The sequence below is a fragment of the Meles meles genome, chromosome 8, assembly GCF_922984935.1.
Source record: "Meles meles chromosome 8, mMelMel3.1 paternal haplotype, whole genome shotgun sequence".
NCBI lineage: Eukaryota > Metazoa > Chordata > Mammalia > Carnivora > Mustelidae > Meles > Meles meles.
The window spans coordinates 105911328-105927317 of NC_060073.1; the positions used below are offsets into that span (position 1 = coordinate 105911328).

The window sequence follows — 15990 nt, forward strand, 5'->3', positions numbered from 1 at the left end:
ATGACTGGACATCCTAATAATCCCATCTAGGAGTTAAGAATAAGCGGAGTCTAAAGCCATAATCAATGAGGAGGCAGTAGCCATTCCTATTGGCTGGGAGAGGGGATGGGATGGTTGACGTTATTTGTGGTTTGTAACCTACCTGTTTTCATTTACGCTTAAACAAGATTACGAAGCGGAGTGGTCTTCTTTTTCCTCACTTCATCTCTATTGCAGAGTGGTCTTTGCTGATGATGGTTCTGTAGGATGGTTTATGCTTGGCCCCGGAGCACCTGGCTGGCCTCACGGAGAGCCTCTGGTCAGTTGCAGGTCTCAGGGCCTCCTTTCCCTTGCTCAGTGCAGTGGATGGTGACTGGCCTGGGAGCAGACTTATTCTGGTCTCAGCTCCATAACTGATTGGCCGTGTGACTGTGGGCAAGACAGGCCTTCGGCCATGAGTTCCTCCAACTGTAAATGGATTAATTATATCTTGTTAGGACACCTAGTTACTGAAAACAAATGAAATGATGTGTTTGATGGTGCTCTGCATACAGAGAAGATTATGCAACATGAAGGCAGCCCAATGGGCTTATGAGTCTGTGTACATGTCTGTCTCTGTGTTACGTGGAGGGGGTTGTGTGTGGTGTGAGGGTGTATGTGGCCCCATGTTCTGGGTGGCCAGCCATGGGAATGGTATCCTCTGCTCCCAGGAAGCTGTGAGTCTGAGTCATGGAGTGGCTGGCTAGAAGGTCATGAAGGTGTCCAGATCTGGTCTCACTCCTTTCTAATCTTCTCTTTTCTCCACTCAACTTCACTGAAGAGAAGACATCCCCCTTCCTCCGAGAGGTACAGGTCAACCTCATCGACTTCAAGAAATGCAATGACTTCTTGGTCTATGACAGTTACCTTACCCCAAGGATGATGTGTGCTGGGGACCTGCGGGGAGGCAGAGACTCCTGCCAGGTGAGGGGCTCAGGTCCTGGGAGCCAGGGGCCGTGGGGGAAGGCTGGGGTAGTGGTTTCAGAGTGAGAACCAGGTGCCCGCCATTTCCTGCTCAAGGAACACCTCTCCCACCCTGCTGAGATGTGTGCTCACCCCACAGGGAGACAGCGGGGGGCCCCTGGTCTGTGAGCAGAACAACCGCTGGTATCTGGCAGGAGTCACCAGCTGGGGCACGGGCTGTGGCCAGAGAAACAAGCCCGGTGTGTACACCAAAGTGACTGAAGTCCTTCCCTGGATTTACAGCAAAATGGAGGTGAGTGCCTGCATGGGGCAGACTGGGAGCTCCCCAAAGGTGGGGTATCTGGTAGCGGGCCCAGGCTTTCCCCGGGGTCTTAGCAAAGGTCCCCTCACCCCTCCTGTTTGGAGGTGTTCAGAAGTGTGGAAGACCAGGACAGGATAGGAATCAAATGTTGGGCCAACCCCAGCTGCCTGGGTTTCTTACCTTCTGTTTCCTTCCTCTGGAGGGATGGAAAGGGCTGGCCCCTGGCTGGGCCCCAGTGGCATGTCCTTTCCGCAGGGACAGCCACGGTGTGAGTTCGCACAGCCCATTGGAGCGGTGTATGCAGGAGGCCTCCCTCCTTGGCAGGGAGTTAGTCTCATAGGTATCTGGGACGCAGGGCTTCACTCCCACCTCTGCTGACCCAGAACAGCCCTACCTTCCCTGCACCTGCCATCTTAGCCCGAAAGCAGGAAAGTTATGCTCACCTTCCCTCCGCTGCCCAAGAGAGGGGAGAACAGCACACAGAGCTTGGGTGGCTGGTCCAGAAATCCAGCCTGGTGGGTCTCTCTGCTTCCACGGTTCCTCCTCGTTGCCTCTCTCTGAGGAGCAGTGCCTGGTGACAGCTGGACTGAATGGCAGGCTCTGAACCCCACCTTCGACATCTGTCTTCCTGACCCAGCCTCATCCTGTTCTCCCTGTTCTCGTCCTCAGAGGGAGGTGCACTTCCGGAAATCCTAAGCAGCAGGACTGTCCCACCTCACGGCACCGGCCAAAGTGACTGGGCCATCGGCAGGGTCATCTGGGCTAAAGGCCACCAGGCACTTTCATTACTCCTACCTCTACTATCTGCTGCCTCTGTGAATGTGCACGCACGTGTGTGTATGTGTGTGCACACGCGTGCACGCGTGTAGATGTTTTTACTCTCCCAAGGTCTTCAGAAACTGGGAGAGCTGTCAGCTCTTCGCAAAGCCCAGGTTGGAAAGCACCTGGAGTTAACGGTTTGGGCTGTGTGGAGGTTCCTGCAGGGATAACCATAATGGACGGAGGTGGTGAAGCCCAAACAGGGCCCCAGAGAAGGGCCTGGAAGTCCATATTAGGCATTCTTGCTCCTCTGGCCGTGACTTGGAGATGAGCCCAGACTGCGTGGTCACTGGCAGCCCCGGGAACACCCCGGTGGCAGAGGGCCTGGGCTGGCCCCGGCGGGAAGTGCCCCCTTCGGCATCACGAGCTTCCTGCTCTTTCTCAGACCTCGTGCTGGTGCCCGGATGTGGAGGGTTGGCTGCATGCGGCGGTCCAGGTTCAGAGGCACTGGGCAGATTTTTATTTTTATATTCAAGAAATGGAAGTAGATGCATTTTATAAAGATTCTCCCAAACTTCCAGGCGCCTGAAGCGCTAGCATCCATCACCCCCAAAGACTCCAAGGGACTTCTGGGAGTTGTGCCATTCCAGAGTCCTGCTGAATGTTCCTGACTTCAAGGGACCGGATGAAGGAGCCGCTTTGGGGTACTCGGTAGGGAGTCCTCGTGCGGGCTGGCGAGCAAATCCCTCACAGAGAGCCACATGTATCGCTGCATCCGAAGGCCACACCAGGGTGTGAAGCAATGGCTGCTGCTTCTCCGTGGGCGTCAGAGCCTGAGAGAGTCCGGGTGGACAGGGTCCCCTGCACCCAGTGCTCTCCTGGGCCTTTGGCAGTTTCTTCTCCGCTTCTCCGCCTTTCAAATTCTCAGTTGTCTCAGAAACTGGGCATTGACCCGAATGCTGCCGTGGAGAGAGAGCCGACACCGTCCCCAGGCCCTCTGAACAGCCGTGTTGAAGGATCTGAGATGCCCTGCCCCCGTGAGCCATCAGCATGCCTGGGTTCCGTGCCAGTCTTCCCCAGCCTCTCCTCTGGGCCACCTGTTCTCACCCAGTCCCATTCTCCTCACCTTCCTGGGGCCTGCCTCACGGTGCTGTGACTCTCAGAGGCAGGGTCCATGCTGGTCAGCCCAGCCCAGCTCAGGCAGGCAGCAAGGCTGGACAGGGGCCGAGGGGGCTGGTTGCGTGTTTTCAGGGCTGGGGGTGGAGGAGGGCAACATTCATGTCTATGGCAGCCCTGGCAATGGTCTTCAGCAATAAAAGTTGTGTGACCTGAAAAATTTGTGATTGGTTGTTCTACTGGTACCCTGCCCACCCCGGTGTCCAGACAGCCTCTGTTGGGGTTCTTAGGTTTGGTTCCTCAACTGAGGGTTCTGAGTGTTTATTTCGCCCGCCAGCCAGCCCCCCACCTGCCATATCAGTGCCCACTCTGTACCAGGCTCAGGGGTACAAAGACTATGACAGTGTCCTCAGGAACTCACGATTGTGACCCAGTGTGATGGAATCTATGACGAGTATGGACAGCATATGCGTGGAAGCACCTGGAGAGGTCAGGGAGGGCTTCACAGAGGATGGGAGGCTTGAAAGGAATCTTAAGTAAGTAAAACTTCACCAAACCAACCGACCAACCAAACAAAACCAGACAGGGATGGGTGAAGGACAATCCAGTGCTTGTCCTCTCCCCTTTCCCCTTCTTCCGCTTTCTCTACCTCTGCCTTTGCAAGCTCAGAGAGAGGCCTGGTTGTAAGAAGCTTCCTCAAGCATTTCCAACAGAATTGGATTGGTGGTTCCATCGGCTTTTGAAAGATCTATCCCTTCTTGCTCCGCGGTTACTTTCCTACCTTAAATATATTGACCTCCATCACTGTGACCCTATGGATACATGGCCAACGTCACTGGGCACACCCCTGCTTCTGGCCACGATCACAGAAGTCTCCAGGCCTGCGTCAGTGGGCCTGGCCTTCAGACACCTCAGATTCGATTTCTTTACTCTCTCATGTCAGTGGGAGGGGGAGAAGTCTCACCTTCAGTTCTTTTCTGGCTTCATCCCAACAAAAAGGTGTGGGGGAGGGGCAGGTGGCAGGCTTAGCTTATTAGCAAGTAGGGAGAACACAGTGACCCCAATAAGAGCCCAGTTTCCCACAACTTCAGTGGTCCAACCCAAAGCTTATTTCTTGTCCATTTCAACATCCAGCGAGGAGGCTTCCTGCCACATTATTTTTCAGACCCTTCTCCTCTCTGGCTTCCTAGGGCAGAAGTAACCTGTAGGGGTACAGGCATGTGCGTGGGAGAGATAAGCTCGAGAAAAAGCAGTATCTTAATAGGAAAAGAAAAACACTTTCCTTAGACACCGGGCATTTATAGAAGCCATAAGAAGCATAGAATAGGGTGATGGGACTTCCTAAATCGGTCCAGAATTTCCAGAAAGATGTGCATGTCTGTATTGGTGGAGGCTAGTGGGGGTTGCTGGTGACACCGTCCTCGGGTCCCTGGATCCCAGGCATCTCCAGGTACCACTCAGACTCTCTGGCTTTGTCAAGTCCACTGACTGCTGAGTTTACCCCCCCACCCCCACCCCGGGGAAGGAGGGGAGGGCACGTGAGTGTGTTGGGTGTGGGGCAGAGGCTAAGTCTTCGGAGGCGGAGCCCGTCACAGCCCAGCCGCCCATCCTGCTGCCTCTGGAGTTTGGTTCCGTTCCCGAGGGCTATTGTTTCCCGTAATCGCTTAGCCCGTGTCCTGATGCACTTGGGGGGACACTGGGAGATGCATGTGGAGCGCTCTCTGTGATGATAATGATGAGGATAATGATGATAAGAGCTAGCATTTGCTGAATGTGTGCTATAGACCAGCTGCTGTGCTAACCACCTGATGAGTCTTATCTCCCGAAAGCGCAGAGTCGGCACTATCATCCCTGTTTCACGGATGAAGACACAAAGGCCAAGGCAAGCGAGTTAAGCTTCCCTGAGCCACATGCCTGCTACAGTGGTAGAGCTGGGCTTTGAATCGAGGCTGTCCGATTTTAAAATCTGCTCTCCCAAGTCAGGTAGGTCTCTCCTAGCTGTGACGTTATAGGGTCTGCTGCTCGGCAACGAGTATCTTGCCATTCTCCACCGGGCCTCTGCTGTGGGAGGGCCAGGGCGGGACAATGCCACAGAGAAGGCTGGGCACACCCCGCAGAGTGTCACACGACCGGAGGCTTAGCTCACGCAGTTTCCAGAACCTGAGACAAAAACATTATGAATGGGAGGAGGCCTCCTGACTCCTCTCGCACCCACGTCCCAAGTGGATGCTTTCTGGGAGGCCCTCCTCTGCCATAATAAGCTGTCACCCCAGGATACCTCCATGTCTCCTCAGTGTGGGTGGGTGGCTCTGAGAGGCTCGTGCCACTCATTCCGTACGTCCTCCGCGCTGGCCCAGGCTTCCTGTTCCATGGACTTCTGCTGCCCAGTCCGGGCAGTGAGCTCACACTGGTCTCACGATGAGTCTTGGCAGAACATGGAGGACCACGCTGTGGAGATTACATAGCCTGCATCATCCAGGCAGAGATCGTCTCAGATAAGTCCTCAGAGAAGACGAGGGCATGGCCTGGGCTTTTGTCCTGCATGGCTCAGCTCCTGCCTGCGGGATGTGGGATGTGGATGTAACGGGGTAATTCTTCTGCCAAAGGCCCGAGTCCCAGAATAAGTTCTTCACTTTTCATACAAAGAGGGAGCTGGGAATCTTCTTTGAACTCCTCCTAATGACACTGTTTTAGCAGAAAGAACCATGAAGTTAGACTGGAGGGAACCAGAGGCACAAATTCCAGCTCCACTTCCTTCGCTCTGTGACCTTGGGCAAGCCAGCCTCTCCGTCCCCTCACGCAGCACAGGCGTATCTCTCCCTCGTGCTGTTGCGCGGTGAAACAGGACGCTGCGTGTCAACATGCAGGACAGTGACTGGCACATCGAGCCCTCAAAACAAACGTTGAATTTGCAGCAAAAGGGCCAGACCCTTCCCCTCTCTCTCCACCGCTTCAGCAAACCGGTGAGACGGGAGTGGGGAATTTGAATAAATCTTCACAGGGTTCAAGTTTCTTAGGAGATTTGCCATTTCTCTGTATAAACCTGCCTCTCCGTTTTATAGCAATGGGGTTGGTCTTCTATGAAGGTGACACCACCACCCGCGGCAGCTGGACGTCTCCGGCTGGGGGTTTCTCTCAGTCATGGAGGGCCACTGGGTTGAGCCCTCTCTGCTCTCTCTTGCCACGGATGGGACCAGGATGGGTACCTGGCCCTGCCCTCGAAGCACCTGGCCAATCGGCCAATGGAGCTGATGGTTCAGGGCTGTGAGGGGACACACAACCTCGTGCCCCATGGGCTCCTCAAGCCACAGGCATCTGGCTCCTGCCCCATCACGTCAGTGAGCCACCATGTTGCCAAATCCAATGGCAACTTTTCAGTCCTCATCCTACTGGAACTCCCTGCAGCGCTGAACTCTCGAGGACTCCCTACTCGGTGAAATTGCCATTGCTTCTGTGGCATCAAGCTCTCCCTTCTGGCTGTCTGGCCGCTCCTTCTGTCTCCCACAAGCTCCGTAAGTGGTGTTCCCCAGGAGACCTCCGTCCGATCTTTGGGGTTCCGACGAACAGCCCGTGCAGTCAGCAGGAATTTGCTCCATGCCGTGAAGGTACAAGAAATGTCACCTTTCTTTATAAAATAGATTAAAATCTGACTGAACTTCTCAGCCTATCTGGAAAGCATTCCTCCTCCTGTTCTTCCCCAGGATGCTACGCTCTGGGGGAGGCCGCACCCTGCTCTCGGGCTGGCTGCTCCATTGGCGGCCTTCACGGGCCGCCCTCCCATGATTTTACAGGTGCAGGCAACAGCTTGCGAATCTGCAGCTCTCTGTACCCCTAGTCTCAAGAACCCCCCCGTCTTGCTGGGTCGGGCTCTAGCTGCTCCCTTCTCTTCTGCCCCCAAAGCCCTTCTCCTTGGAGACAGTCCAGCCTTGTCTCTGTTGTAAACATTGCACAAAGGCCTAGAAGTTCTCATGAGTCAAAGCTGTTCCTTCTTGATAAGATCATGGCAGAAATTAAGATGAGCATAGATTTCAGTGCTCGTGTACAGATGTTCATATGACAAGTTTGCTTTCTTCTAGGACTAATTACTACAGGTGGGATTGTTGGGTCATATGGTGGATTGTATGTTTGACTGTATAAGAAACTGCCAGCCTATTTTCAGAGGATCTGTACCACTCTGCGTTCCCACCTGCAATATCAGAGTTCCACTTCCTCCTCATCTCCCAGTAATTGGTATCACCCAGAATTTTTTAGGGAAGCCATTTTAATAGGTGTGTAGTGGTATCTGATTGTGGTTTTAATTTGCATTTCTCTAACAACGAATGATGTTGAGCATTTTTTATGTGTTATTTTGCCATCTAGAGATCCTCTTTGGCTAAGTGTCTGTTAAGATCTTCTTGTTTCTTTGTTGGGTTGTTTGTTTCTTATCATTGAATTCTGAGAGTTCTTTTCTTTATATATGCCAGATACTAGTCTTCTTATTGTTGAATTCTGAGAGTACTTTATATATTCTAGTTACTAATCTTTGCTGGATATTTGATTTATAAATATTTTCTCCCTGTGTGGCTTGTCTTTTCATCCTCTTAATTGTGCCCTTATAGAGACAAAGTGAGTTTGCGGAATTCCGATTTATCATTTTTTTTTTCTTTTTGGATTGTGCTAAGAACTCTTGGCCAAATCTAAGCTCATGAAGACTGAAGACTTTTTCTGATGTTTTCTCTTAAGAGTTTTGTTGTTTTATGTTTTTTATTTGGACTAGGATCCATTTAGAGTTAACTTTTAGATACCGTTGTGATCTAGGTTGAGGTTCATTGGTTCGTTAATGGATGTCCAGTTGTTTTAGCACCATATTTTGAAGACTGCACTTTTCCCATCCAGTTGCCCTTTCATTTTCTCAAAAGTCAATTGAGCATATCCGTGTGGGTATATTTCTTTGATCTATGTGTCTATCCTTTCAGCGATGCCACCCTGTCTTAATTACTTTAGCTTTATAGTAGGTCTTAAATTTGGGTAGGGTGAGTCCTCCAATTTTTTTTTCAAAATTATTTTAGGTCTTCTGAGTCCTTATTTTTCCATTCAAGTTTTAGAACCAGCTTGTCTGCATCTCCAAAGAATCCTGTTGAAATTTTTACTGGGGTCGTGGTAAATTTATAATCCATTTGGAGAGAATCAGGTTAGTTAATGAGTCTTCTGAACCAAGAACATAACATTTCATTTGTTTGTTTGTTTATTTATTTATTTATGAGAAAGCGTGAGAAAGCATGAGCAAGGTGGAGGGGCAGAGAGAGAGGGAGAATCAGGCTCTCTGCTGAGCCCTGACATGGGGCTTGATCCCAGCACCCTGGGATCATGACCTGAGCTAAAGGCAGAGGCTTAACTGACTGAGCCATCCAGGCGCCCCATATTATCCACTTACCTAGATTTTCCTTGATTTCTTTCACTTACGTTTTATAGTCTTTAGCATACAGGTCCTGTACCTATTTCATTACTTTTATAGCTAAGTATTTAATCACATTGTTAACATAAATAATAATTTTATTAAAGTAACCGCATTTTTCAAAACAAAAAGTAAGAATGGTGGCATTGTTTTACATTTTTGCAAATCTCTTTAATATCTGGCTGAACAAAAGATAGCTGGATTCTCATACCTCTTCAGTATTCAATCTGTTGTGATATGTTGTCTGGGTTGAAATATATGAAGAAAATATGATCTCACGCAGATACAGAGTTGGAAAGTGAAAGAGTATTTTTTTTCAAAGATTTTTTTTTCGAAGATTATTTGAGACAGAGTGAGAGAGGGATAAAGCACACAGAGGGAGAGTGAGAGGGAGAAGTCGACTCCGTGCTAGGCAGAGAGCCCGACGCTGGGCTCAGTCCCAGGACCCTGAGATCATGACCTCAGCCAAAGGCAGATGCTTAACCCACTGAGCCACCCAGGCAGTCCATGAAAGAATATTTTAATAGCCTTTTCAAGTACTTGTGGATACTTCAATACTGTATACAAACTTGACAAGCAGTAGTTTGATAAAGATTAGTTGCAATGTGGATTCTGAAATCTATCAGTGAACTTTTTGTATTTGGTTGTCTTTAAATCTCTTGGTCTATGTTGCACTCTCAATGGGTTTTTCACCTATGTCTAATTTCATAACATTATGAATTGATCATTTGGAAAATATTGGTCCTGAGCTATGAACATCTTCCAGACGTTGACACATTCCATTTTAAAATATGAAAACAAATCTATTCATGTCACCACTGATCTCATCAGAAAAGTCTTTAAGGATTGGGAAGCTCCTGGTGAAGGATCCAAATCTTCCAAAATCCAAATTTTCAATTGAAAGTTTAAATTATATCATTAGGAACAAACACTGTCAGATGTTTTCTTTGAGGTGACAATCTCATTTTGTTCATTTTTGAGGAAATGGTTGCCAATTCTGAAATGGGAGTAATCGCAGTTCGTCAATCTTCTTTCAAGGAAAAATGGTGTTTCATGAAGAAAGTGGCAAGTTCAGCTCGCAGCTGAAACATAAATGCTTTTTCTCGAAACGACCTCAAAATTCTGGTATGCAGTCCAAGTGCTCTCATTTTTTTTCACCCTGAATATTAAAAAGACATGTATTTGGGATTGAGGTTTAAAGTTAATACCTTGTAATAATTCATAATTTATGCTGCTCCAGCAAGGATGTTCCTAAGCAAAACTGACAACTGTGTGGTGGTAAAATGACTGCAGGCACAGTTTGGTGCCCTTGCCTTGATTCACGTGAAGGAGCCCACGGTCTTGCCCACTGGGTTTTCATGTGCCATTGGTGCAAATGTCACCACAATGAAAAAGGCAAATGAGGGGCGCCTGGGTGGCTCAGTGGATTAAGCTGCTGCCTTCGGCTCAGGTCATGATCTCAGGGTCCTGGGATCAAGCCCCGCATCGGGCTCTCTGCTCCGAAGGGAGCCTGCTTCCTCCTCTCTCTCTGCCTGCCTCTCTGCCTACTTGTGATCTCTCTCTGTCAAATAAATAAATAAAATCTTAAAAAAAAAAGGCAAATGACATCATAGTATTATTATGAAAATAGTTTTGACCTGCTGATGCCCTGGAAATGTCTCAGGCACCCCCACACTTTGAGGACCGCTATATTAGACCATGCAAAAGGACAAAACCTGGGGATCTGCAGTCGATGACTTTGGATAGTTGCTTCCTGGAAATTGCTTTGGAACCATGTCTTTTACTTACCCCCACTGTCCACTTTCAGGAAAAAGTGAATAATCTTTCATCTAAAGAAGCCGAAGGCTAGTCAGCTTTCTGCAGTGATGCTGGGTCTTGTTGAAGAAGAGAGATGTTAATTTAACTGCAGTTTAATGAAGAGCTCAGTGGGTGGGAGAAAAAGAAGTGGGGATTTGCATTTCCTTAATTTCCTGGTCTTTATGTGTTCCCAGGCAAGGGCTCTAATTCTAGTTAGAAACAGTCCAATCGGGACACCTGGGTGGTGCAGTTGGTTAAGTGTCTCTCTTTGGCTCAGGTCATGATCCTGGGGTCCAGGCTCCCTGCTCAAGCGGGGAGTCTGTTTCTCCCTCTTCCACTCATCCCCGCCCCGCCTCGTACTCTCAATCTCCGCTTGCTCTTTCTTTCAAGTAAAAAAAAAAAAAATGAAAGGTTAAAAACGGATAGAGAAAGAAACTCTAATCACTCTGACCCATTGGGGAAGCATGGCTGACACCCTCAGTATCAACAATGAAGTCTGGTTGGGGTCTGCCTCGTGGTGGGACCGGAGACTAGTATTCCATTAGGTTCTTTTCTGATAAAGCTTCTCACTGGACTAATGGATGCTCCAAATCCAGTTGAATTCAACAAATTGTTGTAAGCACTTACTAGTCCTGAGGACTGTATTAAATGCTGGGACTGGGGTTTGAGCTAGAGCTGGAGGACACATCCCTGCCCTTGGCCCTTTCCAGCCGGGTCTATGTTTTAAAGCTTTATTGTTCTTGTGATTTTGTAACTTTGTTCTCACTACAGAAGGATTGTTAAAGATCAAAACAATCCTGGAAACGATACAAATGATATAAAGAGAACTGTTTGTGTCTAGTATTATGCTCTCAACTCTCCACATCATCCACATTTTATCTCTTTTAATCTCTCAGCAATAGTATGAAGTCAGTACTACGGCAAAGAAGAAAGTAAAAATCATCTTCAATCCCACCATCTGGGGTGCCTGGGTGACTCAGTTGGTGAAATGTCTTACCTTCAGCTCGGGTCATACTCTCAAGGTCCTGGCATCGAGCTCCACGTAGGGCTCCCTGCTCAGTGGGGAGCCTGCTTCTCCCTCTGCCTCTGTCCCTGCTCATGCTCTCTCTACTGTACACACACACCCTCTTTCTCAAATAAATAAATAAAATCTTAAATAAGTCCCACCACCCGGAGGTAAATATTCTTAGCATTTTGGTAACATCTTTCTACAACTCTATGCATTCATAGAGAGGGCTATAGTTTTATGTAAATCAGATCATATTTTACAGATTAGTTTGTATCTTGATTTTATTTTCTCAATAATATGAGATAAGCACCTTCCCCAAAGGGATGGATATTATCATCTTGAACAATTGTAGGCTATTCCATTGGCTAGATATACCAGTTTTCTTAATCTGTCAGTGGACATCTAAGTAGGGATAGTTCGTTTCCAGAGTTTGCTTTATAAACACTGTTGCCATGAGTACATTTCAATAAGTAGGATTGTTTACATTTCTATTCCAATGCTGAATTGTTTTTCAGAAGAGTTGAATTAACTTCTATACCTCAAACAGTGTCCAAACAGTGTCTGCTATGTTTTTCTGCAAAGAATGTGGAGGATAGACATGAGAGAGTGCACATGAATGTCTTCTTGTTTGAATACTTGTGTGTACGTGTGACCTGTGCACACATGTGAGGGTTCATTTATTCATTCAACAAACGTTTTTGAGCATCTACCCTGAAGCAGATGCTCAGGTAGGGGTGAAACTGTGAGAAACTCAGCATGATCCTGTCTCTCATGGGGTCAAACATACTTTTTTTTTTTTTTTTTTTTTTAAGAAAGAGAGGGAGAGAGGGAGGGCATGCACGCACATATGGGGTGGGGAGGGGCAGAGGGAGAGAATCTTAGGCAGGTTCCTTGGCCAGCGTGGAGCCCGATGCAGGGCTCTAGCTCACGACACTGGGATCATGACCTGAGCCAAAATCCAGATTTGGCCACTTAACTGACTAAGCCATCCAGGCACCCCTCAGTGGGCGCCTGGGTGGCTCAGTGAGTTAAGCCGCTGCCTTTGGCTCAGGTCATGATCTCAGGGTCCTAGGATCGAGTCCCGCATCGGGCTCTCTGCTCAGCGGGGAGCCTGCCTCCCTCTCTCTCTCTCTCTCTCTCTCTGCCTGCCTCTCTATCTACTTGTGATCTCTCTCTGTCAAATAAATAAATAAAATCTTTAAAAAAAATAAAAAAATAAAAAAAAAACAACCATAACCATGTAAAGAAAATTTATATGAAGATATGGCCACTTAAATTGAGCTCTCCCTGGGTCTAATGATGATGGCCAGGATAGCAGAGGAAATCAGAGGAGGCTTCCTTGAAAAAGGGCAGTCAGAGCTACAGTCTGAAAGCTAAGGAGGCATTACCCAAAGATTAACAGGACGCATGTTCCAGGGGAGAGAAAGCTGTCCGTTTCTTTTTCCACCTGGAGTGGGGACCATCCTGCCAGGAGAGTCTCCTGCCATTCCCCACATTCTGGCCTTTCCACCTCAATTCACTCTTTTCCCACCTGTTTTCCTTCCTGCCGCAGGAGGGGCACAGCTTGAAGAACATAAAGAAGACAGGAGAGGTTGCAGCCCAGAGAGCCAGGCCAGAGACTGGGGCCCAAGGATGCTGAAGAGGAGGCAGGAACTTGTGTCTGGTCGTGTGTGTCTGAATGTGTCCGTGCCTTTGAGCACACGGGTGAGTCTCTGAGAGCTGCCGGTGGGTGGATGAGGGGGCTGGTTCTCCAAGTGTGGTCCCCCTGACCAGAAGCAAAAGCTTCTCCTGGGGGTGGGGCCCAGCATTTGTGAGTTAACCCCTGGTGGCTGTGATTTGCACGTTGGTTTGAGGAGCACCCCCAGAGGAAGTGTGTGTCTGAACGCACCTGCGCACCTGCGTGAGAGAGGCTTTGGGAAATTTGATTTGCAGATGGAGGTTTGCATGAAGACCTCCTCGGGGCAGGAAACTTACCCATCTCCTTGACTTTGTCTTCTCAAAGCACTTCCAAGTCTAGAGGCACTTAGCAGATATTAAATGACGATGGTAATGACAATCAGCAGCTGTGTCTCTAGCTGAGCCTCTATTTCTTACCCATCCCTGGGCAGAGCCACCACAAGGAGCCCTTCTTTTATCACAGACAGAAATCTAACCTCAATGGTGCAGAAAGCAGGAAATTCACAAAGGGAGAGCAAGAGAAATGGCTTATTCAGGGAGAAAAACACCCCCCTGCATGTCCCCTAAGCAGATGGCCAGGGCAAAGAGAACCGTTTCCCGCCTAGCCCTGGCTAATGGCTCTGGTGTGCAGAGATAGGGAGGGTAGGGCAGGTGCCAGGGCCTTGGCTCCACACCGGGCACGGCTTGCGGTGGCTGGTGGCTGTGAGAGGGTGTCCTTGTATCACAGGGTCGTGCATGGAGGGAGCTCCAGGGAGCAGGATCTCCTCCTGGGAAGAAGGGACCAGACAGCCAAGCACTAAGGTTACATCTTCAGCAAATGAAACCCCCAAAGAGTACCCAGTTTGTACCCAGATTCATGTCCTGGCTCTGCTGCTTATCAACGCAGTGACTCGGGGAAGTTGCTGCAGTTCTTTCGGCCTCAGTCTCCCCATCTCGGAAATGGGGCTGATCACTGGATCTGCCTCGCAGGGCTGCTGTTTAGATTGAGTGAGCTGATGCATGTGAACTCATTGGCACAGAGCCAGGCACATGAGAAATGCTCACTTCAGGTTGGCGGTGGCATTTTTGTTTCTGGCTTGATATGCAGTTCGCTAGTTCTGCCATGTGAGCCAGCTCAGTGAGTTCAGCTGGGTTGATCAGGGTCCCCCAGACACACAGTGGGGCTGGTGGCGCTTGCATTCCTCCTGGAGCACCCAGGGTCCTGATGATCTGCAAAGGTGTCGCGGTCAGAAGCAGGGGCCGTGTCACATTGCGACCTGCCTTGTTACATGCCTGGCGTGTGGTACATCCATACTGGCTGTTGGTTAAAGATGAGCTTCTATCTTGGGGCTGGTCAAAGTGGGTTTACTTAGGTCAGGGAAGTCAAGAAAGGAATATTGACTGAGTGATTGTCATTGCTAGCATGTGGCCGCACGTGCTTTCCGAGTCTTAGCTCCATCGGTCCCCACAAGGACCCTACGGGATAGAGAGTTGCATTAATACCATCTTCCCGGAGAGGAAACGGACACTCAGAGAAGTCAGGTGACTCGTTCAAGTCCAGCAGTCCTGGATTCTAATTCCTGACTTCATTCTACCAGCCTCTTAGCCCTTTCCCAAAAGAACCCGCTCTTCAGTGAGGAAACTGCAGAAAATGTTATTGATTTGTCCATTGAGTGAGAATTATTTGCCAAAGAGATAAATTTAACCAACCTCGTTCATTTTGCCCACTCTGACCACAAAGTTAGCTCTTCCGTCTGCTTGAACTTGACCTCTCCTACTACAAGCAAAAATCTCTTCTCTTTTGTTCAATCCTCAGCACAGGACAGCTGGGAAAACTTAAGTTACGTTCTCTGCTCATGGCAGCTCTTAGGAAAGAATGGGAAGCTAAAAATAAACTCATTGGGTGGTGTCTCAGGGGCTTCCTCTAATAACAAAGGGGCACTGGACTTCAAGGGGAGAGAGGGGAAGAAAGAAGAATCCTGACACCAAGTTCAGAAGCTTTGGTCTTGCAGATAGAGCTTTTGGGGCCCGTTGTCTCCCAGGCCCTGGTTAGCCTTTTTTTCCCAAAGATTTATTTATGTATTTATTTGACAGAGAGAGAGATCACAAGTAGGCAGAAAGGCAGGCAGAGAGAGAGGGGGAAGCAGGCTCCCCGCCGAGCAGAGAACCTGATGCAGGGCTCAATCCCAGGACCTTGATATTACGACCCGAGCTGAAGACAGAGGCCTTAACCCACTGAGCCACCCAGGCGCCCCCCAGGTCAGCCTTCTTAGTAGCCCAGCAGGGTGGGTGGGGACTCAGGGAGTCTGTGTCATAGGCCCTCCCCTTTGGGCAGCTGCCAGTCCTGCCTCCCTTCCATGGGTGGAGGAACCAAATAAGAAAACGGACCCTAGATGGAATCTTATAAATCCCTGTTCCTTCCTGGCAGGCCTTTCTGAACCTGCTAAGTAGATGAGACTGTACATCCCACAGGTCTCATTCCAGCCTCTGTGCCTGGGTTTGCTATCTGCCTGCCACAAACCTCCATCCTCTTCCTTCAAAGGTCAACCGTTTCAGGAAGGCAGCCCAGATTAGTTCCACCTCTAATTCTGGCCTTTCTCTTACCTTGGATACTCTTGGTATGTTTGCATTCATTGGGATATTAATAATTGGTACTCACATGTACATGGTTTATTTTAAGGTATTTAATATTTTAAGGTATTTATCATGCATTATCATTTAATATTTTAAGGTATTTATCATGCATTTAAGAAAGCTTCTGTTTTTCTCACTCCTCAGGATACAGAAATTCCGAGAGACAGATGGGTGAGGGAAGGAGAGGACCAATACTCAGGAGACCTTGCTCTGGTCCCGACTGGGTCACAAGCAAGCTAGGTGACTTTGAGTCAGTTCTCCCCTCTGGGCCGTGGGCTCCCAATTTGCCTAACGTCCTCTAAGGCTTCATCCAGTTCAGATGTCCAGTGGCTTTTTCCGGGC

The 15990-nt window shown here is 49.0% G+C and overlaps 1 protein-coding gene across 1 annotated transcript in view; it reads left to right on the plus strand.

Annotated features, from left to right (window-relative positions):
- The window catches only part of TMPRSS13 (transmembrane serine protease 13), a 46460-nt gene extending 44430 nt beyond the window's left edge, over positions 1–2030 (plus strand). Inside the window, exons 11-13 of the mRNA XM_046016762.1 lie at positions 800–942; positions 1082–1234; positions 1913–2030. Coding sequence (XP_045872718.1) covers positions 800–942; positions 1082–1234; positions 1913–1939 — 323 coding nt within the window. The 3' untranslated portion in view covers positions 1940–2030. The remainder of the gene's footprint in view (positions 1–799; positions 943–1081; positions 1235–1912) is intronic.
- Positions 2031–15990: the final 13960 nt, after the last annotated feature.